This window comes from Ylistrum balloti, unplaced genomic scaffold, assembly GCF_031769215.1.
Source record: "Ylistrum balloti isolate Yb309-2 unplaced genomic scaffold, AGI_CSIRO_Ybal_v1 Utg369868, whole genome shotgun sequence".
NCBI lineage: Eukaryota > Metazoa > Mollusca > Bivalvia > Pectinida > Pectinidae > Ylistrum > Ylistrum balloti.
The window spans coordinates 209,066-235,668 of NW_026782012.1; the positions used below are offsets into that span (position 1 = coordinate 209,066).

Sequence of the window (26,603 nt, forward strand, 5' to 3'; positions counted from 1 at the left end):
TATTTTTTTATGGCACATGTTTTATCCGTTTGTGATACGTGTATTCCAATTATGTTAGATAGATGTATCCCTTCTTTAAAATATATACATACAAGTTTTTAAATTATGTCGTGATTATGTTAGATAGACCTGAATAGATCCTGTAGCTAGGCACATTCATATGTAATATGCACTAACAGGTAAGACAGATGTGAAAGAACGCAGAAACTCATTAGAAATTAATCTGATTTTTAAATATAATATGGTACTCCTTTTATGGTTAAGGAGATTAAATCATTATCTAATATTTAGATGCTTAATTTAAAAAGTGCAAAATGTAACAAGTCATATGCATTCGCCTTGAAAATAGATTTCACCTGCTACATGATTATGTGTACATTGTGTTTATTTATCTATTTACTTTTAATTTTGCAATTGCCTCATGTAACATCAAGTCAACATAATGTAATGGTTAACTCTTTTAAAACTGAAAAATTAATAAAATGTTCTGAAACGTCTTGAAGTAATCCTTGAATTACCAAAATGTCTCAGATTATGTGATGTTGCAAAGTCTGTTGGAATTATGTTTTCAGTTTTCAGAATAAACACTGATTTTTGGCTGTTGGAAACATGACAACCAAAAGCAGCCACTCTGAAAAGAATAGAAATATTCCTTTGACACTGACAGCAAAGTATGCATCTACCTGGGGATCATGGGAAGGTGTGCGGGAACTCGTCCAGAATTGGCATGACGGCATATACGACACTGTAAACCAGAGAGGAGTTTCATTGATCTCCAAAAATGAAATTATTTTTTGTGAGGTAAGTCAGTTTTCTAGTCAATATGCCTATCATGGACTATCTTATATGAATATAATGAACTATTTTTTGATATGATGTCATTAACACAAGTAAATGTTTTACTTGCATCCCTGTATAACAGTAAACCATAACATGTCCTGATTTCAAATAAAACAAACAAGAAGTGCACAGACATTTTTCACTTATATTGTACCTATAATTAAACAGATGGTAATTAAAAGTTAGTAAGTGAGATGAAAATGAATTTTGAAGAGAATACTTCTGAAGTTTTGGACTTTACATTATTGGTCTGACACATCAGCCGAACATTCCAAGGTCAATTTCTTGGCTCCTGGAGGTCGATTTGACTGAATTTTGAGGTGCATATATTATGCAAGTAGAAACATTTTTAACTATTTTCAGGACTGACACTACAATGGTGATAGTATTACAAGGACTGACACTACAATGGTGACAGTATAACAAGAACTGACACTACAATGGTGACAGTATAACAAGGACTGACACTACAATGGTGACAGTATAACAAGGACTGACACTACAATGGTGACAGTATAACAAGGTCTGACACTACAATGGTGATGGTATAACAAGGACTGATACTACAATGGTGACAGTATAACAAGGACTGACACTACAATGATGACAGTATAACAAGGACTGACACTACAATGGTGACAATATAACAAGGACTGACACTACAATGGTGACAGTATAACAAGGACTGACACTACAATGGTGATGGTATAACAAGGACTGACACCACAATGGTGACAGTATAACAAGGCCTAATACTACAATGGTGACTGTATAACAAGGACTGACACTACAATGGTGACAGTATAACAAGGACTGACACTACAATGATGACAGTATAACAAGGACTGACACTACAATGGTGACAGTATAACAAGGACTGACACTACAATGGTGGCAGTATAACAAGGTCTGACACTACAATGGTGACAGTATAACAAGGTCTGATACTACAATGGTGACAGTATAACAAGGACTGACACTACAATGGTGGCAGTATAACAAGGTCTGACACTACAATGGTGACAGTATATCAAGGATTTACACTACAATGGTGACAATATAACAAGGACTGACACTACAATGGTGACAGTATAACAAGGACTGACACTACAATGGTGACAGTATAACAAGGACTGACACTACAATGGTGATGGTATAACAAGGACTGACATTACAATGGTGACAATATAACAAGGACTGACACTACAATGGTGACAGTATAACAAGGACTGACACTACAATGGTGACAGTATAACAAGGATTTACACTACAATGGTGACAATATAACAAGGACTGACACTACAATGGTGATGGTATAACAAGGACTGACACTACAATGGTGACTGACACTACAATGGTGAGTATAACAAGGACTGACACACAATGGTACAATGGTGACAATGGTGTATAACAAGGACTGACACTACAATGGTGACAGTATAACAAGGACTGACACTACAATGGTGACAGTATAACAAGGACTGACACTACAATGGTGACAGTATAACAAGGACTGACACTACAATGGTGACAGTATAACAAGGACTAACACTACAATGGTGACTGTATAACAAGGATTTACACTACAATGGTGACAGTATAACAAGGACTGACACTACAATGGTGACAGTATAACAAGGACTGACACTACAATGGTGACAGTATAACAAGGACTAACACTACAATGGTGACAGTATAACAAGGACTGACACTACAATGGTGACAGTATAACAAGGACTGACACTACAATGGTGATTGTATAACAAGGACTGACATTACAATGGTGACAGTATAACAAGGACTGACACTACAATGGTGACAGTATAACAAGGACTGACACTACAATGGTGACAGTATAACAAGGACTGACACTACAATGGTGACAGTATAACAAGGACTGACACTACAATGGTGACAGTATAACAAGGACTGACACTACAATGGTGACAGTATAACAAGGACTGACACTACAATGGTGACAGTATAACAAGGACTGACACTACAATGGTGACGGTATAACGAGGACTGACACTACGATGGTGATGGTATAACAAGGACTGACACTACAATGGTGACAGTATAACAAGGATTTACACTACAATGGTGACAATATAACAAGGACTGACACTACAATGGTGATGGTATAACAAGGACTGACACTACAATGGTGACAGTATAACAAGGACTGACACTACAATGGTGACGGTATAACAAGGACTGACACTACAATGGTGACAGTATAACAAGGACTGACACTACAATGGTGACAGTATAACAAGGACTGACATTACAATGGTGACAATATAACAAGGATTTTACCCAGGTTTAAAAAACAGGAACAGCTTCAATTTACTTGTACTCTCTCTGTTGAAAGAACTGTGAAATGTAACTATGGAATATTTAAATTCTTTGTTATCTCTTTATTTCAGGAAGGAAACAATCACAACTTTAAAGCCTGCCTTGTAAATTCTGACACAAGAGAGGAAACCATTCTTGGTCGATTAATTTACAATCAATTTGAAAACAAGTTGACTCTGATCAACAGCTGTACTGAACTCCATAAGAAAATCTTGTTGCTTGGTTACAGTGGTAAATCATCAAGTAAGGAAATCATTGGTCAGTTTGGAGAAGGGTTAAAGGTCGGAGCACTAGCATTAGTCAGGAATGGACACCTAGTTACCATGGAAACATGCAATGACCGATGGAGGTTCGATCTGATACATAATGAAGAATTTGGAGAAAAGGTTCTAACAGTTGTTGTTACAGGTATAATTTTTGTTTTAGTGATAAAAGACCATGTAATGAAGGAATTTGTCATTAATTAATAACCATTTATACATTGAAATATTCATTTGATTTATAAGATGCATATCATTAACACAATTACATATTTGATTATGGATATAGGTTATAAGCCTTAATATAGAAAAACAGACTTTTATTAAAAGATATATATCACAGAAGCTCACCCTTAGTAATTGTAACTATCAAATGTACAGTGAAAACAATTACTAAGAGAAAAAATTCCACTACATACATGCAACTTGAGGGATGATGTAAAAAGAATCAAGTATCTTCTATCCCATTTTTGAGGGGAATTTGTTTTCTTTATTGTCATTCCACAAATTAAAGCTGTAGATTTTTTCAAAATCTATCATTTATTCAGAATTAAAAAAGTCATTTTATATTACAAACAGAAGGAGAAAGAATGCAAATTGCACATTCTTTTTATTGTTTTGTCATTTGGTATTTTTTTAAATAAAACTTTTGTTTTATTTCTAGAAAGACTCACAAGTGACAGAAGTGATTGTATAGAAGAACAAAAGAATGGCTAGTAAGTGTAAAAAAAATTGATGAAAAAGTAGAAAACAAAATATGGAAAAAAAAAATTAAAAGTGAAGTTAAAAGACTATCAAGGATTATATTGAAAACTAATCATAAAACTGATTCTGGAAATAGATAGCTGGCCATACAGTGTAATACAGCAGGCCATTAATTACTTTTTACTGTCATTTATCTTGGTTCCAGTGTTCTGCCTACTGATACATGTACCACTATTACAGGGATTGAAGATTGGAAAAAGTTTGTAAGTACCTATTAGATATCTACAACTTTATATATATATATATATATATGGTTTCTTATCTTTCTGTCATGGTCAAAATACCCAGAGTCATGTTAGAAAGAATGACAAAATAATCAGGGTTCAGGTAACATTTTGGGGATAAGATTAGATAGACAGGATTTCAGAATACTCGGAGATCAGATGAGACAGGATTTCAGGTAACTCAGCGATCAGATCAGACAGGTTTTCAGAATATTCTGGGATCAGATATGGCAGGACTTCTGAATACTCAGGGATAAGATCAGACAGGATTTCAGAATACTCAGGGATCAGATTAGCTAGGACTTCAGAATACTCAGGGATAAGATCAGACAGGATTTCAGAATATTCTGGGATCAGATTAGCTAGGACTTCAGAATACTCAGGGACAAGATCAGACAGGATTTCAGAATATCCAGGGATCAGATTAGAAAAGACTTCAGAACATCCAGGAATCAGATCAGACAGCATTTCAGAATATCCAGGGATCAGATTAGAAAAGACTTCAGAATATCCAGGAATCAGATCAGACAGGATTTCAGGTTATTCAGTGATTAGATCAGACAGGATTTCAGAATATCCAGGGATCAGATTAGACAGGACTTCAGAATACTCAGGGATCAAAAAATAATAATTTTGATATCAATAAAATCAGATTTTGCATTTTTAATTTTCTACTTACTTTCCTCATTTTTTTCACTCTTATACAATTTTACTTTTTCACAGCTTCCCAGATTTCTATTTTTAAAGCCTCCAGTGGATAGTGTGAAAACTCAACTTGGTATGTGTAGGAAGTACAGCTTACAATGTAATTGAAAAATTCAGTGAAAAATGGCTGTTTACTTTGAAAAAATTATGTTGTATTATTTACTTAAATGAATTTATTGCAAATTAAGTGAAACATAATATCAAATCTGATAACTTTAAACACAAAAGCATTTCTTATTGATCTTGAAACAAAAATTTTTTTTTGACATAAACAATGAATTAAGAGCTGTCACTGTTGGTATTTTGAATTTTGATATCATAACCGAAGGATAAGCTAGGTTTTCTCGTCGATAAAGAAAAAAGGCTAGCATCATGTTCATAGTATTGTAATTAAATATTAATTTGGTGTAACTAAGTTCTTTAAGTAAGCAAATTTCTCATCTGATCAGTGTTCAGAAAATATAGGTCTTATTTTTCCTACACCAGGTAGTTTGTTATTGGACGAGAGTCTGTCGGGACAGCTGTATGTGAAAGGATTGTGGGTGTCAGACCTCAGCGACGAAGATCTGGCAGCAGGCGTTAATTTCACTTTTCTACAACTGGACCGAGACCGGAATGCTGTCCCTAAACCAAGTGAAATTGACCACATGGTAGATATAGAAATCTGATTCAATGTTGAATCTTGTTTTACATATTAAAACATCTAAAATGCTGCAACAAAAATATGTCATGTATTTATGTACAGATGTACGCATGATGTAAGCAGAGTTGGAGGTAGGAGGAGAGGGGTTGGGGTATTAACATAAACATTGTATTGTAAGATCAGTTTTACTCATAAAAGTTTAGGAAATCTCATTGAATTCTTAAATTCATAGTGATAGACATTTTGTTTTGAAAGACAAATATTTAAAAAAAAAAAAAAAAAAAATAGTCAACAGATAGAAAAAATTAAACTGTGAGAATGTCACTTCTAAACCTGGTACTGAGTCTAAATGTATGATTTTTCATTGAGATTTTCTGTTTCCAAATGAATTGAAATATCATTTTTGTGCTTAAGATATTGTGGGTATTTGATTCAGATGAGTGGGATTTGGATCAGAGCAATAGAAAGGAGACCAGAACTCACCACAAAATACTTCCACCTGCTAAAGTCTGAGTAAGTTCTGTTTGACATTAATAACATAAGTTCAGTTTTGCAAACAAAATATATTTTTTGCATAACTACGGTAATAACACTGGCTATATATATTGTTGTTATGACACACACATAATTTGACCTAGCAGAGGGTGGTCCGGTGGCGCAGTGTTAACGCACTCGCCTTTCACCAAGCCGACCGGGGTTCGATTCCCGGAACGGACGTTTGCCGGACCATTGTTTCCACCCCTCGCGCGCTTACATCCGGGCCAACAAGAGTGATTAGTATAAGTTGACATAACTTGTTTCGCAATTGTTGTAAAATAAATAAAGTTTATATTTAGCAGAGTTTTGATTGGTTGCAGGTTTCCATTGTTTCCATTATGACATCATATTTTATTGTGTCATACACTGTATGTAATGTGACATCACCAAATAAATAGTGAATATTATAGATTTAGATTTTGTGTCAATTCTATAACGTTATAATCTTATGAGTGCTTTTAATATTTAAGTATTATAATCAACATAATGTTACATTTATTTTAATTTCCTGTCAGATTTATTAATTCAATAGAGGAAGTCTCAGTAAAACGAAAATAAAATCTGATACTTGTATAAAAAATCTCATAAGATTGGAAACCTCTGTATGATCCTCCATATTCCATATGCCGTTTTCTGTTATTCAAGCTTTAAAGGCCACCTCTAACAAAAACCTGTCTATAAAGACCATCTCTGTATAACAAATACCTGTTTATAAAGATCACCTCTATGTAGCAAATACCTGTTTGTAAAGACTACCTTTATGTAACAAAAACCTGTCTATAAAGACCATCTCTGTATAACAAATATCAGTCTGTAAAGATGATTTCTGTATGACAAATGCCTATCTATAAAGACCACATCTATATTTTGAATGCCTATCTATAAAGGCCTCCTCTATGTAAGAAATACCTGTTTATAAAGACCACCACTATGTAACAAATACCTGTCTATAAAGACCACCTCTATATATTGAATACCTATCTATAAAGGCCTCCTCTATATAACAATTATCAGTCTGTAAAGATCACCTTTGTATGACAAATACCTGTCTATACAGACAACCTCTATATGTCTATCAAGGTCACCTCTATGAAACCATTACCTGTCTGTAAAGACCACCTTTGTATAACATATTCCTGTTTATAAAAGCTGCATATAAGTAACAAATACCTGTGCATAAAGACCACCTGTATATAACCTATACCTGTCCACAAATGTTAATTGTGTTCTGGACGTGATAACTACAGTCTAGTTGGCATAGAAGTGTTGTGACCTTACATAAAACTTCTTCTACAAAACTGTAAAGCATGAAATGGTGATTTTCAGTTTTATATCTAAGAGTAATCAAATACTTTCCAACACAAGAACTACTTTAAACCATTTTTCAGGGTTTAGAAATTGCCTCCTCTACAGAACTGTGGGGTGTATAGTGTCTTATTTGTCCTGATGTTTGCTTAGATGACAAAACTGTTTGATATTTTAATCTCATCTTACCAACTTACAATGTCATAGAATTAAGATGGATGTGAAAGGTGAAGGAATGACTATGACCCTAAATTTGACCCCTGTCAAAATTTCATTTCAGATTCTATAATGAGCATTAATGTTATTGTTTTAGACGATACAGAGATGTTCGCCATGCTGCAGAGTACATTACAGATGATCTATCCAAGAATATTGCATCAGAGTTTCTAAAGTAATTCTACATTTCTATTTCTGTTTCATCAACTCAGAAATTGAATATTTTTGGAAAACCACAAAATGTTAGTCTGATGGTGATATACACTTTTACTGTATTCTTTGTGGAAAATGCCATCTCTAATCCAGTTATAGCCAGAGATATAAAATTCTCTATGAAGTTCAATATTGGGCTCATATCTATATGTCTTTATCAATATTTTTAAATCATGGGAGGTAACTCACATTTTCTAGCCAAGTATATATTTTTGTTATAATCATGAAATCACATGATCGCAGAAGATATTTCTCTCAAATTTTGTGGTTTATGTCAATTTATCCAACCTTTCATCAGTAATAACCTTTTATTTTACAGTGAGTTTAGTGTCCTTGCCTTTCCTATGCTAAACAGTAGTACAGCTGATCAAATGGCTGCTGTGAATGAAGAACTCAATCTGACGGTAATGAAATATTATCAAATGTTTATAATTTATATCACCTTAATTTGGCATACTTGATCATTAAGCTCTGTATGGTGTAAGACAGCAATAAGTGCACTGTCTGGCAGCCTGGCGTAAATCCAATCAGCTTACTTTATGTGAGAGAGCAATATCATACAAACTGCTTTCAACCAGCAGTGACCGTATGTTCTCTTACCCTGGACAGGTAAGTCCATGCTTTTTACCAGTGTGAGATTTCCTTGTCGCTGACCCTAGACAGGTAAATCCATGCTTTTTACCAGTGTGAGATTTCCTTGTCTCTTAACCTAGACAGGTAGCGAACTCATTTTAAGTTTGCGAAAAGGTTTTTCTTTCATACCAGCATGAAACTAAAAAGTATTCCTATCACAACTTATAATTAATTTCTTAAATATGTTCAAAAACAAATTGATACATACTGATTGATAAGTTGTGAGTCTCATATCTAAGGGTTTGACATTTGGCAGACATATTGCATTATTTTTCAACTTGATCCTCTTCTAATCTCTAATCCTTTTGCCAGCGATGTTTTAGAGCCTCGATGCCATTTTTAAAGAAGTCCTTATCTTGACCATTCAGAAAGTCCTCCATTGCATGTATAACATCATCATTTGATTGAAAGTGGGTACAAAAAATGGCCTTTTTCAATTTTAGAAATAGATGAAAGTCTGATGGAGCAAGATCAAGCGAGTAAGGCTGGTGCTCAATCAATTCAAAACCACAATTGTTAATGGCAGACATGGCAATGACAGGCTTGTGAACAGGGGCATTGTCCTGGAAGAACAACAAATTTACTGAGTTTTCTGCAGCGCTTGAGATTGATATTTTCTTGTAACTGCCTAAGAAGTGATGTATAATATGGGCCATTGATTGTTTGAAGCTTTTGCCTGTAATCTAACATCAGAATACCATCAGAACCCCTGGAAACCAAGGTCAACCTTTTCCAGCTGATGGAACAGTCTATGCCTTCTTTGACTGTGATGAACTTGGAAGCTTCCTTTGTTTAAATTGTTGTTTTGGCCAATGGGGTGAAATGATGGACCCACAATTAATCACAAACCTCTACAGTAAGTTAGCAAAATCTGCCTCTAAAAGGCTCAGATTAACATGCAACAAAGTCCGCCTGACGTGCTTCTGTCAGAAGTCTTGGTAGCCAACAAGCTGAGAGCTTTTTCATTTCAAATTCTTCCATAAGAATGGAAGGTACTCTTTCCTGTGAAATCCTTGCTGTACTGACCTTATTTCTCTCTGTAACTCACCTGCCAGCAATAACAATATCATGAACTTTATTGACCTTTTCTGGGGTAGCAACAGTGACAGGCTTTCCAGAATGGGCGTCATCCCCAAGGCTCTGCCTGCTGCACTTAATTTCCACTACCCACGTTTTCACTGTAGCATATGAAGGGGCATCATTCCCTAGTACTAGTATTGCTAGACCCTTCTTATGTAAATACTGAATCACTGCTCTTTCAGCAATGTTTTCCATTTTACAAAAGTCACTTGCATTGTTTACTCTAGACATAAACTGACCAAATGACATCAGTCTTTGGGTACAAAGCCTTACATTGTCAGAGAATAGTAGAGATGAAACAGGACATCCCTGCTTAACTTCTTCAATACAAGATATTCCATCAGGCCCACAACAAGGTGGCATGTTACTGTTGACCCCTGCTGTCATCATCAAGTTGGTGGAGCTACATATTTTCTTTTTCGTCAAGAAAAGAAAAGAAAAAAATTGATGAATCAGAAAGTTGCATTTTGCATACAAACAAGGAAAAATTTATCATAAAGTTGTTCTCAAACTGTTGTGATTATTTGTTGAAAATTGTAGAGTTGATGCCATATTATAGTTCTTCAATTAAAGAAACAGAAAACTATCATTGTCAAGGTCAATCAAGTATTGTAAGGTCAAAGTTATTTATTTCAGGCCATCCTGTGTAACCAGACTCTATATGAAATACTGATGAAGTCAGGGTCCTACAGGTCACTAGAGAATGCTCTGGAAGAGAAAAGAGCAAAGCAGAGGAAACCAGTTGCATTATTTTCTCTGACTCCGATGGAGGTATCTGTACTTATGGCAGCTATAGATCTGGCAAAGCTTGTCAACTCCTCCATGGATATCTCCATGTTTGATGTCATGGAAACTAGTCTGACAGAGGTAAACAATCTGCCTGAAATGAAAAAAGAGTTCAAAGCAGTTCCTAGCCTTGCAATATTAGAATATGATGGATATTTAATGTTTCAAATCAGCCAGAACATAAATCTAATAGTCTGCTCAGTACAATTAATTTGTTTTGACATCATTCAAGAATCAACGAAGACATATTGGACTTGTGGCTTGCTGATCCAATTACAAAAGAACATGACAGATTTTGACCCGCATTTAATGTACAATATTGGTATCTTTGAATATCCAACAAGAAACAAGTTTCTCTACAGTTTTGAATGAACGATTAACATGTACAGTGTACTTATATTTACAGACCTGTTCAGGTGATGGTACCAGGTTTTGTGTTCCCAGATGGTATTTGGATCCACATCATGTACACAAGAGAGGGTCCCTTTGCGGAAAATCCACAGTTACCGAGGAAATGGTATGTTCTTCAACAACATGTGTGATGTCAGAAGAGTGTTGAATGTAATCAGGTGTAGATCTGAAGTGTATGGTGCAACATTCCTTGCCCATACTGGTTTGTGTCTCTCAGAAAACTTTGAAACAGACCAGTCTATGCTGGCAAGATGTGTCCTTAGACGAGACCCATTTACCCAATTTCTAAAGATGGCATGTAACAGGCCTCCCATATGTTGTTCAGTGAGGTTTCCACCAGCTGCTGAAAGGAGGCCATGCATCAAAATGACCCGTGTTGATTTGGGTGTTAGAAACAAACAATCTATGATATTGTTCTAATTCTGAACGCTAAGGAGGTACATATAGAGAGATGAGAAAGTTGTGCCTTTAGTAACACTATATGTGATTCATTAGAGCATGGGACCTAAAGATGTGATGCTACTGATAAAGAACAAACTAATGACAGTAAACTCCACTTTCTACGAAGTCGGATTTAATGATATTCTGCATTTTACAAAGTAATATAATTTCCCTCACTGAGCCCCTATATAATCCTATATAAAGTGTATGATATACTGCTTTGCACAATGTGATTTGAGGGTATTTTATCTGTATGTACGAACCTTTGTTACTCACGTGTAACAAATTTGAACATTGTCTAGAAAACACTACTCACAGTAACAGAGAAAGTAAATTGTTGTAAAAACATCTTACTGTTTATATATAGTCATTGTACACTTGTAATCTTATAGAGAAGGTATGATAAATGTCTGCTCCTCGGAAAAAAAGACCAAACATCAAATATTGTGTGATGTAGACATAGGATCACACTCAAAAAAGCTATTGCTGAAGTTTATGGAATACCATAGAATTCCTTGAGTACTTTATTTAAAAAATTGGTTGCAGATAGAAATGAATGAAAATTGAAATAAATAAATAAATAAATAAATGTAATATTCTACTCATCAGAAATAAGTTTCTCGAAAAATTATGCTAAATATCAATTATCATTTTCAAACTGAAATAATGGGTGGAATATTCAAATTCATCCTAGAAAGACCTTGAAATCATAATTACCTGGTATTATTGGTGAGCAATAGGAGATACAGCTCCAATAAAAACAGGAAACTGGGTAAAGAAAAGAGAAAATCTTAGACCAGTATGTTATGTATATTATACATATATATAAGTATATATCAGCCATGTTCTTCATTAACAGGCGGATTGTAAATGTTGTGAGGTAATTCTTTGTGCAGCTGTGCTGGAACTGGAAAAAAAACCAGAAATGTATAAACCTTCAACGTATCTGGTACAGAAGTTGATTACCAAGGTAAAAACCCAGTCTGTCATTCCTTCCTGTAGTAACAAACCTCATTCCTTCCCATGATAACAAGCCACTCTCTCTTTCCTTCCCATTATAACAAGCCACTCCCTCATTCCTTCCCACGATAACAAGCCACTCTCTCTTTCCTTCCCATTATAACAAGCCACTCCCTCATTCCTTCCCATGATAACAAGCCACTCCCTCTTTCCTTCCCATAATAACAAGGACACTCCCTCTTTCTTTTTCATAGTACAAAGCCACACTCTCATTCCTTCCCTTAAAAACAAGCCACTCCCTCTTTCCTTCCCTTAGTAACAAGCCACTCCCTCTTTCCTTCCCTTAGTAACAAGCCACTCCCTCTTTCCTTCCCATAGTAACAAGCCACTTCCTCAGTACTTTTCATTATAACAAGGACACTCCTCTTTCCTTCCCATAGTACAAAGCCACGCTCTTATTCCTTCCCTTAGTAACAAACCACTCCCTCTTTCCTTCCCTTAGTAACAAACCACTCCCTCATTCCTTTTCATCATTACAAGCCACTGTTTCATTTTCTATCTTTTCTATAGCTCAAACTTTCAATTCTGTTCCTCATTCTTTTCAAAGCAACAAATATTTCTTCAGACCTTTGATTAAATGGTCTAAAAGTTGATTTATCAATTCATAAAATATGTCAAATCATAGTTCAGTTATTTACCTATTTACTCTGATTTTATAATCTGAGACACTATAAATCCTAAACTACTATATCTGTGATCAGATTTGTTGGCAGGCCTAGAGATTACCATAGAGCCACAGGTAGAATCCGCTCCATTTATTGGTTCATTTTATTTATCTTTTTTTTTTTTTTTTTCTTTTAGAGTTCAAGTCAAGACATGCTTAGTAATCAACATGGATTCAAAGATGGACACTCCTGTACCAACAGTTTAAATAATGAAGTGTTTATTGCTAGAGAGATGAAATTACAGGAAAAAATACAGCAGCTGGAGGTATAGTACTTAAAAAATTCAATGTTAAAATCTTATTAATACATTAAATATACTTTTGTGGCAAATTAGCACAAGCCCATCCACAAAAGTAATTAGCAAAATACTATATAGTCAGTTATTTTTGCGGGAATTATATTTTTGCTATTTCACAGTACATTAAAGTGATTGTGAAAATCAAGCATGTGAAATAATGGGACATATGTGTATAAGATGTCCTTTTACATCAATAGCATGAAACTTTGATTTGTTAAAATATGATTTGATAATTTTAAAAGAAAATGGTGAAAATTTTACCCACGAAAACTACCAGCTGTACGGTAAGTCAACATACAGAAACTGTCATCAGTGCAAAAAGCAGACAAATAAGATTACCACTGAAATGTGTCTGTTTACAGAAAGTATTGTTAATTGTTAAAACACTGTAAATATCAATATTGGTGGATTGTCAGCTGTTAAATTGAGCAGATCTTGATGAAGCAGGAGATGGCAGGTCAATACCTGTTCATGTTATTATTCAGAGTTCTCGTTTTTCATAAATTTTCAAGGGTGGATATAAAATTGCAAAAAAAGATGTTTTGAAAATGTCATATCAATGAAACATTTGTTTTTCTTGCTTTCAGCATTTGGTGAGAACCACAAAAGTTAAAACCTTAGAAAAATGTTCAGATTAACAGTAGCAGATGCAACAGCCTTGAGATCAGTTGAGTTTTCTTTAATTAGGAAATATCTACTGATTTCACTCCAACAGGACCTGAAGAACCTACCTGTTTTGGCAAAATCAGTAGATGTTTCCTAAAGAAAGAGGACTCAACTATCCTGGGCTTATTGTGATTGACTCTCAGTTTTTCCTGATTGTTCAGTTGCCTTGCATTTTTGTTGTTATCCAGACAAATGACAGAAAGGAACCAACTGATCCTTAATTAAAGTAGCAGTGTTTAAGCTCTACCTCTGGGCCAAACATTAACTTTAGATACAGGAGAATTACAGAGACTCATCCAATTATACTTGTAGACCACTTCACCCACAATATACTCCACTGTTTCTCACATTCTGACATCCATTGTAAACCCATATGATACTGAAAAAATACTTATCTACTCAATCACCTGATACATTGATATCTACATTGTGGTATACTGCAGCTGGGAAAATTCATTTCTTTTTTTTACATATTTATGATAATTAACAGTTGAGAGGACTACTTTTTCTGAACTAAGCAAGAGATCAGCAAACTCCCTCTGACTCAAAGTCAGGGAATGGGCTTATTACACAACATTGAAAAAGACAGTATTACCATTGAACAGAAAGAGACAAAATCGTGGGCGTAATGCTTGACAAATACTGTAACAGTCAGATGTTAAAATTTGTTTGCCATTTTGAAAACTTTCAGGAATCAATAACCAGAGAAAGAGAAGAAGCAATGAATAAGATATTGGTGGTGAAGAAGAAATTGAAGGAAGCTGAACATCATCTAACTCAGAGAGAAATTTCTGTTATTGATGTGGAAACACACTTACGGGAAAGTTACAAAACAGAAATCGAACAATATCAGAAGAAATCGCAGGTGAAGTACAACATTTACAGAATTTTCAAAGTTAGGCAAAATATAATATTACATTTTTACACATGAAATACAAAAAATTATGAAATAGGTAATACAGCATGTGAATTTGATGTCAGAAATTATGAATTTGTTATTAGAAATTATAAATTTGTTATTAGAAATTATGAATTAGGTAGTACAGTATGTGAATTTGATGTAAGAAATTATGAATTTGATATGAGAAATTATGAATTTGAGAAAAAGTCACATTATCACTGATGAAGAAACAACTTTTTCCAGTAATGATTATAATGGCATATTGTATGACCATCCGTCTGTCAAATTTATCTGCAAATACCGGTAATTATTACTCGTAAATGACTTTGAACAATTTGTTCAGAAATATCTTCCAGGAAAGGGGAATCAATTTTGTATAAATGGTAGGTCTTCATTCAGGGGGCATGAGGGCTGGTGCTCAAATGGGGAAATTTTACAAGTTCTTTCAAATCCAACTTCCCCAGTAAGAATGATTGGATTTTGACCAGATTTGGTCTGATGCATTCTTGGGGGTGAAGGAGAATCATTTTGTGTAAATGGTTGGAATTGGCCCGTTTGAGCAGGAGGAGTGGTGTTCTATAGATAAGTAGAACAAATTCTTTAAAATCTTACTCCTCCTGTAAGAACTATCAGTTTCAGCCCCTTGATATGAAACTTTAATGGGTGAAGCAGAATCAATTTTGCATAAATGGTTGATCTCGGATCCTGGGGCAGGAGAGGTGGGGCCAAACAGAGGATACAGAGCAAATTATTCAAAACCTTACTCTTCCTTGGGAATGATTGGATTTTGCCTAAAATTGGTTTGAAGCATTTTGAGGTGAAGGAAAATAAAAAGAAAACTGAGACTGGAGGGGAGGGCCCAAAAGGGGAAATAAATAAACTATTTAAATTCCTTCTGCTGTAGGAATATCCCAGTTAATCTGAAGCATTTTTAGTTGAAGAGGAATCAATTTTGTATGGAAGGTGGGTCTGCTCTCCTTGGGGTAGGAGGGATGTGTCACATCTGGAAAAATAGAGCAAGTTCTTTAAAATTATTGATATTCTGGATAAAGGAATGTTTGTTTTGTGTAAACAATGCATCTTATCCCTATGGTACAGAGGAGTGGGGCCTAATAGGGGAAGAAGATATCAATCTTTTTAATGCTTTTCATTTTGTTTAGATGAAGCAATTTCAGTGAACTAAACCAAGCAAGTGATACAAGCCCTATAGACCTCTTGTTTGTTTGTTTTTTTTGTTTTTTTTTTGTTTTGGCTGATTAGAATAGTGGTTTCAATCAACTGCATTGAACTTCATCAATTTTTCTATTTGAGGACAAATGAAGTAAATGTTGAAGAAGCGTAGGCTATTGGCTTTCCTTAATATCGAATACAGGTATAATTTAGCAGTGATTCCAGAGTACAGTATAGAACACATGGATATTGTGTATATTGGCCAATTTAAAATGGTACAGTTTTGAATTAGAATAAGAGTGATCCAACATCTTAGAAATTTCTCCTTTCCTGACGTGTTTTTGGACTCAGATTTGTTTTATTTTTTATCATTTTTTGCCAATTATTTCATATTTACATGTCATGTCATGTCTGTTCCTTTCAGGTGGCAGCAATAAAATTTATATTCCATCACAGAAGTGAAATGTATTACTATAAAATATCTTCTGTTTATTAAAAGAAATGGTGTAGAGTTATTGATGTCCATTATAATGTAATTTGTAATAAATAGATCATTTCTCAACACAGTCATGAGTTAACAAAAAGTTAAATTTTGTTCAAAGTGCTTTACTAACTATCAAAATGATCATTTAAGGAGAGGATGTCTAATTAAGAATTAGTGGAAAAAGAGACTAAAGATGTGTTTTGGCAACATGATATCATGAATCGACTCATTGTTAGAAGCCAGGACCTAGCACAAGTCAAAATCTTCCATTTATTGTCGTAAATGTTTCTGTTTTTACCTACATGTATATATTTAATAAGGGACATAACTTCTTTAGAATCAGCAGTTGGGGGTTGTCAGAAAGGTTTGTTTTTATTAATATTGAATTTTCAGGCAAAAGTTGAAGAACTAATGCATCTACTTGCAAAGAAAGAGGATGTTATATGTAACCTAGAAGCAACTGTGAACTTCAAACAGGAAGAACTTTCCCAGGTGAAAAAACAGGTAAAGGTAATCAAGTGAAGTGATAAATTAAAAGGATTTACTGATTAATTCAGTGATGGCAACTTACGGCTTCAGATAAAGCATTAAGTTTGGGGGAAATATGACAATTGTGTATTATGCTTTTGTGAAATATAACACATTAAATAAAATAATTAAAAATGGAGTTCTTTTGAGCTTACATGTGAAGACAATGTACATGGAGAGGAGAACGGAAATTGGGTTTAAAAATTGTTAATTTATTTTCAACTGCATTTAAACTATCCTTTGTATCAGCTACTGTATATGTAAATATATTAGCAGTAATTTGATTCTTCTGCTTTTCTTTCTAGAAGTCCCCAGGGCTAACACACAAAAACTTGCTGCTCCTGTACAGATGTTAGTTATTTTTGTACATGTACACTTATATGTTTCTATAGTAATTTTTGTGGGTGTCCATTCATCATTGTGCTAATTTGCCAAAAAGCAGTAATACCCTAAAATTTGATATCATCAAATTAGGTACTTCTGCAGTTCCATGATCAATACCCGCGCTACCCCTTTTCTAAATCCTTACAGCTCACTATTACACAACCCAACCAATTCTACTTCTCAATCAGTTCCATTGCAAATACATAAATATTTACATGTATATCATCAATTGGGAAAAACCATACCTCTCTATTTTGAGTTAAGTCCCCTGGTATTTAATACGTCGTGGTAAATGCAGAACACATCAGCATAATTTACCTTGTAGCTGGAAGTCACTGATGCAGCAGCTGAGCGGAAGATGGGGTGTCTGCTGGATGAACTAGCACATTCTATATCACAGAATCGAAACAGGTACAAATTCATACAAGATTTGTAGCAAAAGAACTATGCCATTAACATTCATATTTTAAAGATCATATTTATCTAAGATAAACTGCAGCTTTGAAAACAAGGATATCGGAAAGTTTCTGTCATTGTTCATATAAAAGCAAGTGGAAGTGTAGTGGTAATTTAGGAAAAACAGGACACATAGATTCATTAATGTCAAATATCAGTCAATTCATTTTATTCAGAAATTAATTACCATGATATTAATTTATATGATATAAAAACAAAAGAAGTTAACTGTCAATCTCGATAGTTTAAGAGAAAATATTCATATATATATATATATAATGATATGAAAAATCAGCATGTTTTATTTATTTTCTTGTGCAGGACAAAAAGTCTTTCAAAATTATGTGCAGAGCAGTGTCAAAGTATTGAAAAGGGCAATAAGTCGAGAGAGAAATGGGAACTACTTCAGAAGCTATGTGATACTATCTTACAGGAACTACAGGTAAACAAACAATATAGGTAAACTACCAGCATCAGTAAACAATCAGGAGAAAAACAAATGCTACAGGTAACTAGTACAGGTAACTAGTACAGGTAAGTAGTATGGGTAACTAGTACAGGTAAACAAATAATACAGGTAAACTACCGGCATCAGTAAACAATCAGGAGAAAAAAAATACTACAGGTAAGTAGTACAGGTAACTAGTACAGGTAAACAAACAATATAGGTAAACTACCAGCATCAGTAAACAATCAGGAGAAAAACAAATGCTACAGGTAAGTAGTACAGGTAAGTAGTATAGGTAACTAGTACAGGTAAGTAGTACAGGTAACTAGTACAGGTAAACAAACAATATAGGTAAACTACCAGCATCAGTAAACAATCAGGAGAAAAACAAATGCTACAGGTAACTTGTACAGGTAACTAGTACAGGTAACTAGTACAGGTAAACAAACAATATAGGTAAACTACCAGCATCAGTAAACAATCAGGAGAAAAACAAATGCTACAGGTAACTAGTACAGGTAAGTAGTACAGGTAACTAGTACAGGTAAACAAACAATATAGGTAAACTACCAGCATCAGTAAACAATTCTGAGAAAAACAAATGCTACAGGTAACTAGTACAGGTAACTAGTGCAGGTAACTAGTACAGGTAAACAAACAATATAGGTAAACTACCAGCATCAGTAAACAATCAGGAGAAAAACAAATGCTACAGGTAACTAGTACAGGTAAGTAGTACAGGTAACTAGTACAGGTAAACAAACAATATAGGTAAACTACCAGCATCAGTAAACAATCAGGAGAAAAACAAATGCTACAGGTAACTTGTACAGGTAACTAGTACAGGTAACTAGTACAGGTAAGTAGTACAGGTAACTAGTACAGGTAACTAGTACAGGTAAACAAACAATATAGGTAAACTACCAGCATCAGTAAACAATCAGGAGAAAAAAAATACTACAGGTAAGTAGTACAGGTAACTAGTACAGGTAAACAAACAATATAGGTAAACTACCAGCATCAGTAAACAATCAGGAGAAAAACAAATGCTACAGGTAACTAGTACAGGTAACTAGTACAGGTAAGTAGTACAGGTAAACAAATAATACAGGTAAACTACCAGCATCAGTAAACAATCAGGAGAAAAAAAATACTACAGGTAAGTAGTACAGGTAACTAGTACAGGTAACTAGTACACGTAAACAAACAATATAGGTAAACTACCAGCATCAGTAAACAATCAGGAGAAAAACAAATGCTACAGGTAACTAACTAGTACAGGTAATAACTAGTACAGGTAAACAAACAATATAGGTAAACTACCAGCATCAGTAAACAATCAGGAGAAAAACAAATGCTACAGGTAACTAGTACAGGTAACTAGTACAGGTAAGTAGTACAGGTAACTAGTACAGGTAAACAAACAATATAGGTAAACTACCAGCATCAGTAAACAATCAGGAGAAAAACAAATGCTACAGGTAACTAGTACAGGTAACTAGTACAGGTAAGTAGTACAGGTAACTAGTACAGGTAAACAAACAATATAGGTAAACTACCAGCATCAGTAAACAATCAGGAGAAAAAAAATACTACAGGTAAGTAGTACAGGTAACTAGTACAGGTAAACAAACAATATATGTAAACTACCAACATCAGTCAACAATCAGGAGAAAAACAAATACTACAGGTAACTAGTACAGGTAAGTAGTACAGGTAACTAGTACAGGTAACTAGTACAGGTAAACAAACAATATAGGTAAACTACCAGCATCAGTAAACAATCAGGAGAAAAACAAATGCTACAGGTAAGTAGTACAGGTAAGTAGTATAGGTAACTAGTACAGGTAAACAAACAATATAGGTAAACTACCAGCATCAGTAAACAATCAGGAGAAAAACAAATGCTACAGGTAAGTAGTACAGGTAAGTAGTATAGGTAACTAGTACAGGTAAGTAGTAGAGGTAACTAGTACAGGTAAACAAACAATATAGGTAAACTACCAGCATCAGTAAACAATCAGGAGTAAAACAAATACTACAGGTAACTAGTACAGGTAACTAGTACAGGTAAACAAACAATATAGGTAAACTACCAGCATCAGTAAACAATCAGGAGAAAAACAAATGCTACAGGTAACTAGTACAGGTAAACAAACAATATAGGTAAACAAACAATATAGGTAAACTACCAGCATCAGTAAACAATAAGGAGAAAAACAAATCATACATCAAAAAAGAGAATGTAAGGTAACTAGTACAGGTAACTAGTACAGGTAAACAAACAATATAGGTAAACTACCAGCATCAGTAAACAATCAGGAGAAAAACAAATGCTACAGGTAACTAGTACAGGTAACTAGTACAGGTAAACAAACAATATAGGTAAACTACCAGCATCAGTAAACAATCAGGAGAAAAACAAATGCTACAGGTAACTAGTACAGGTAAACAAACAATATAGGTAAACTACCAGCATCAGTAAACAATCAGGAGAAAAACAAATGCTACAGGTAACTAGTACAGGTAACTAGTACAGGTAAACAAACAATATAGGTAAACTACCAGCATCAGTAAACAATCAAGAGAAAAACAAATGCTACAGGTAAGTAGTACAGGTAACTAGTACAGGTAAACAAACATAACATATATATATAAAAGGTCACAGCTAAATAATAATTGTAGGCAAACAATCAGGACAGGTAAAGAACCACTACATAAAAAACCACTTACCACTATAGATAAACCTTAACACTATCACCCCAATAACCCATCAGTTATATGATGATGACTTACCTCCCTTTACCTTTTTCATGAAGTGGGATTGCATTCTGTTGTTGTTGACTTACCTCCCTTGACCTTTTCAGGAGATGAAGGTGCATTCTTTTGATGTCGACCCACCTCACTTAACCTCTCCGTAAATGCAAAATGAATAAAAATTATTACTTGCCTTTACTTTTCCATTAAGTAATGTTGCAATATAATGGTGTTGACTTACCTCCATTTTAATTTACCATAAAGTAAAGATGCACTCTGTTAGTGTTGACTTATCATCTCCTCAATCTCTACCAGAGCTGTCATTCCTAAACAGTCATAATGCATATCTGTAAAGGGTTGATTGACTGCTACCCCGAGGTAAGGGTCAAAGTTGGGCATCAGGCAAAACTATGTTGGCATCCCTGACAACACCAATGAAGGACACAGCTGTAGACTATTTAGTATGCAACCTATCAGCATTAAAAACAACATCTGTGCTTTTGGAGAGGTTAGGTGTCAATATCATTGTCAAATTACAATTAATAATCACTGATACCACAGTATATGAACAAGTATCTCAAAAACACATCAGTAGTTGAAAAGAGAAAGTACAAAATGTAAATACAACAGTAGGTGGCTATTTACTCAATCTTCCATGATATAATCTATGACATTTATAACCATATGAACGACTGTAGTCATTTTCCTCCAGAACAAACATTTTTTTTCAAAATAATAATACAAATTACAAAACAGAAAAATATTGAAATACTTTTTTAAAGCATCTTAAAATGTCATAAGCCGCTTACAGAGATATTATTGAGGTACCGCAATACACTCTGAGAGCGATTGTTACCTCCCTTTACCTTTCAATAAAGTACAGGTGCATTATGTTAGTGTTGACTTACCTCCCTTTATCTTTGTCTCCCTTTTTATTATACCTAAAGGGCATGAACTACAAATTTTGTTTAAAATGTGGATTCAGTTTTTTTAAATGTTCCTTTTGTGTTTTTTTTAGATTTTAGAAAAGAATTATGAGTTTATTTACATGGTGATCAATATTTTTTCTCCTCTGAGTTTTGTTTGATAATGTACTTTCTTTGTAGCAGATACTATACTTAATTCTCTTTTTTTACACAGGAAGAGAAGATTCTTTGCTCAGCATGTAAACGTAAAAGGAAGGATTGTATCATCCAGCCGTGTGGTCATTACTGTTTGTGCAACCAGTGTGCTGATCTCCTTCTGTCTGAAAAAGCACCATGCCCAGTGTGTCGCTCCACAATGTCTACCTGTTTAAAAGTGTATGACACTTGATAACATGTTTTGATAAAAAACTGATTACATTCAGATTCTGAAACATATCAACGAAAGGATCAATATTAACTTGATGGGGTCCAAATAAATGTTTTATATATCCATTCTTCTGGCTTTCATAGAGCTTGGAAATATAGAATTGTTACTCATTGTCGTATATTCCATGATTCATGATATATGTTTACAATATTTGATGACATATGACTCTAAATCTAATTTTTGGGAAGATTGTAATACAATGATAGAATCTTTCTGCCATTTGGGGTTGAAATAGGGGGATTTCAACCCAAGGGTGAAGATTTGGTTTGACTTTTCCCTATCAACTTGACACACAGTGAGTCACTGTGACTTAAGTTCTGTACTCATTACTAGGACACTTTGTGATTTCTTGTTGATGTGTTTTGAAACGAACATGTTTGTTTGTTTGTTAGAATCAGAAAAAGCTTAATTGCAATTACCATATAAGGAAGTCTTTTTCACTAATATGCCCTCTTTACTACTTCTGGTTCAATCCAAGTGCCGAAATCCAATATGGCTGACATTCAAACGTTCACTGCAAAAAAAATGCTTTATAAAATTCAGTCGCCTACCTTTCTTTTTGTTGTTTGTGAGTACACATAATGTTCTTTATGTATATAATGTGATATTACTGCAGCTTATGGTTTATAAGGAACACATATTTATACTAGCTTCTTTTCAACATGTTAAATAAATAATGGCAGCTCCCATATCCAGAAACATTACGGTTGTGCATCCATGAACACATTTGAATCAATACAACAATTTACAGGATCGGGAAGGATTATGTCTCGTGTTACCAAAATACATGTGCTAGAAATGTATTTTTAGCTCACCTGGTCCTAAGGATTACTGTACAAAAGGGTTGGTTTAGGCCCCCAAAGGTGGGAGGGGTGACTCTCAAAAATCTTTAACCTCCGGAAGGATTAAGTGGATTTTATGCAAATTTGGTGTGAAGCAGTCTTTGGTTAAGAAGAATCAATTCTGAATTAAAGGATGGTTTTTGCCTCTTGAGGAGAGAGAGAGACGGGGTTAATTAGAAGAAATTGAGCAAATTAATGAAAACCCTACAACTCCTTGGAATATTTGGGTTTTCCTGAATTTGATTTGAAGCATTCTTGGCTGAAAGGGAATCAGTTTTGAATAAACAATGGATCTAGTCCCATTAAGGAGGGAGGGGCGGGGCCCAATAGATAAAATAGAACAAAACCTTTAACATCCTACTCCTCCTACAGGAATGGTTGACATTTGCCAATATCAGGTGTCAGATATTCTTGGGTGAAGAGAAATCCCATTTTATTTTATAAACGGTTGGTCTAAGCCCCATGTGGTGGTAGCTCGGGGGCAAATTACAGGAAATGGAGTAAATTATTTAAAATATTACTTCTTGTTAAGGAATTATTAGATTTTGCCTAAATTCGGTCTGAAGCATTCTTCTTACGTGAATGGGAATCAATTTTGTATTATAACTGGGTTTTGGTATGGGGATGGGGCCAGGAGAAGGAAATAGAGCAAATACTTTATAATCAAAATCTTTCTCCTCGTGAAGAAATAATTGTATTTTGCCAAAATTTAAGCTGAAGCAACATTTGGTGAAGGCTATTCGATTTTGTATAAATGGTGGGTCTCAGGTTGTGAGATGGGTGGCCCCAATAGGGGAAATAAAGCAAATTCTTTAGAATCCTTCTTCCTCCGAAAACATGGTTGGATTCTGTCCTTCTGTGTTATGAAGTATCATTGCGGGAAAGGGAATCAATTTTTTTATAAAATAGTGGGTCTTGGGGGCCTAACAGGATGAATTAAACAACTGTATTAAAATCCTTGTTCTCCTTTAAGAATGCCCTGTACATCCTGGTTTTTTTTAATGATATCTGTACATTTTACAATCATGTTATATTTACTAATTACTTGATACTAGAAATATACATCACTTTTCTAATTATGAAAATAAAACGATTTTTTTATATCTTGTGATAAATTGTTAACCATATTAAAAGTTTTCTGAAATATTACTTGTGTTTGTGGTTATATTGGTGAGATAAATGAAGATATCATCTGTATGTTGTATTAGTAACTTTGTGCATAATTATTCATCAGAAACTGATGTGTCAGTTATGTGAAGACAATTTAGGTGACATATAGATAAAATGATCATTTTAAGATTTTCTGTTAATTTCTTTAAAATATAAACTATTTCATTAAAATATAAACTATTTCATTAAAACTATTTCATTAAAATCTAAACTATTTCATTAAAATATAAACTATTTCATTAAAATATAAACTATTTCATTAAAATATAAACTATTTCCATTTTATGTTCTTGTATGAAGATCCTGATACATGTGAAAATGGTCCGAATCAACATCATCGTTGTCAGTGTCCAATTCCTTAAAATAAATATAACTGGATTGGTTGGGATATATATGAAAATCTATTGATAGATGTCTTTACAATCGGTGTAGTGTCAGAATGAGGTCTCGAAAATCAAATGAATGCAACTTTTACCAAGTGTTAGCTAAGTTTCGATTCGTCGATGAAAGACACTACATGAAAATGCATCAATGTCTTTGGCTTGTGAAGGCCTTTGACAGTCATGGTTTAACCTATTTTTATTTAGTGTATAATTCTACATAAAGAAGTGGAGAGAACACTCACTTTACTAGCTGCGGTTAGTAAGAATTTCCTTGTGGTGGAGTGGTAGAGTGTCCGGCTCAACACTGAAGGGTAGTTACTTGACGATTTCGTTACATTCACCTTCACTTTTCTATAAAATGCCCTGTCTGACTTGTCACGGCTACTGGGCCTTGACATAAATTCCTAACATATGTTTATATATTTGTATTAATATAGGGCAGAAACTCGAAACTCGGGGTTAACAGATAACTGCACACTCAAGGACTCACTCTGTAAATTGTGGGATGAGCATACATGTATCTTAAGCGAGTTGGCAGAAAATCGTTTTGATCAGACCTAGCAATCTGTTAGCCTTCTTCACAGAGTCAGCTGCACATTCATTAAGTCAAAGAGAAATCTTTCTCCGTGTTGTTCTCTTGGTCAGATCTGCTACCATAGTGTATTCAGTTTTTGTTTTGGTCCAGCTGCAAAACATTTCTCAAATCGGTGATTATCTCCAATTGTCACGTGTTTGACAATTCACCCAAGGCCTTGAGACACTCTTCTTAACTTTCGGCAAAAAATGTTATAGATGCAGTGAATTTTGTCATTGATATGTGCAAGAAACAATACTGGTCCAAGGACTGTTCCTTTAGAAACTCGACTTTTGACGGAGTACCATTTGGATTCCTACTCATTCACAATACCTTAAATAATAAATATACTTATGTAGTGATTGCCTGATCACCCAGTGTATATCCTATTATACCAACTAATCGAAGCTGAACTTTCCACGTGAGTTTATTAAGTGAAACAGCGTCAAAACGCTTTGGAAATCTCTAATGAGGGGATGATGATACTCGCTATTTGTAATAGGTCGGAGTGAAAAGTTTATTTTACGCCAATTACGACAGAGCAGAAATCTCGATCAAAGTGGAAAAAAGACAACAAACTTGATTGTGACTTAATGGTGCTTACTTTAACAGTAGATAAATCTCAGTTATTGTTTGAAATTTGTATCAATAAATTTCAATTAAGGAAAATAAATAATTGAACAATGAATAAATCCATTATTTTATATTAGAAGCTCAACAACGCGATGGTAACGCACTTGCCTTTCGCCTAGCCGTCCAGGGTTCGATTCCCGGAACGGACGTGAAAAGTTAAGGGGTTACTTGCCCGACCACGCGGGTTTTGCCCGCGGTTGTAAATCAAATAAAGTTAACATTACATGTATAATTTCTGTTAACAGACAATCTGATGGTGCATACCACACGTTTATTCATAAAATGCCGCAAATTTGGATGTTTTTGATTACGGCAGTATTACATGTAGTCGGATTGCGATCTACAATGATACGAATTACAATGTTAATGTCGTTAAATAGGTGTAATTTTGAATGATATTTTGTCTTCTGCTGTCTTAGGCTTTCCTCTTATGGGTGTGTATATCAGGTCCACT

General features: G+C 34.4%; 1 protein-coding gene across 1 annotated transcript; it reads left to right on the forward strand.

Moving 5' to 3' along the window:
• The first annotated feature begins 609 nt into the window (after positions 1-609).
• On the forward strand, positions 610-24,499 carry LOC132545939 (uncharacterized). Its single transcript, XM_060209619.1, has 18 exons — positions 610-801; positions 3,270-3,606; positions 4,123-4,174; positions 4,369-4,426; positions 5,171-5,225; positions 5,639-5,802; positions 6,232-6,308; positions 7,951-8,028; positions 8,386-8,470; positions 10,416-10,646; positions 10,972-11,082; positions 12,277-12,387; positions 13,239-13,367; positions 14,758-14,931; positions 17,015-17,125; positions 17,859-17,944; positions 18,311-18,431; positions 22,335-24,499. The coding sequence occupies exons 1-18, from the start codon at positions 610-612 to the stop codon at positions 22,506-22,508; spliced, it is 2,346 nt and encodes a 781-aa protein (XP_060065602.1). The 3' UTR covers positions 22,509-24,499.
• The last annotated feature ends 2,104 nt before the right edge of the window (positions 24,500-26,603 follow it).

Coding starts and splice junctions, on each gene's coding strand:
- LOC132545939 (XM_060209619.1), top strand. CDS start 610: ATGACAACCAAAAGCAGCCACTCTGAAAAGAATAGAAATATTCCTTTG. Junction 3,607..4,122: donor TCTAACAGTTGTTGTTACAG/GTATAATTTTTG, acceptor TTTTATTTCTAG/AAAGACTCACAAGTGACAGA. Junction 4,427..5,170: donor TTGAAGATTGGAAAAAGTTT/GTAAGTACCTAT, acceptor ACTTTTTCACAG/CTTCCCAGATTTCTATTTTT.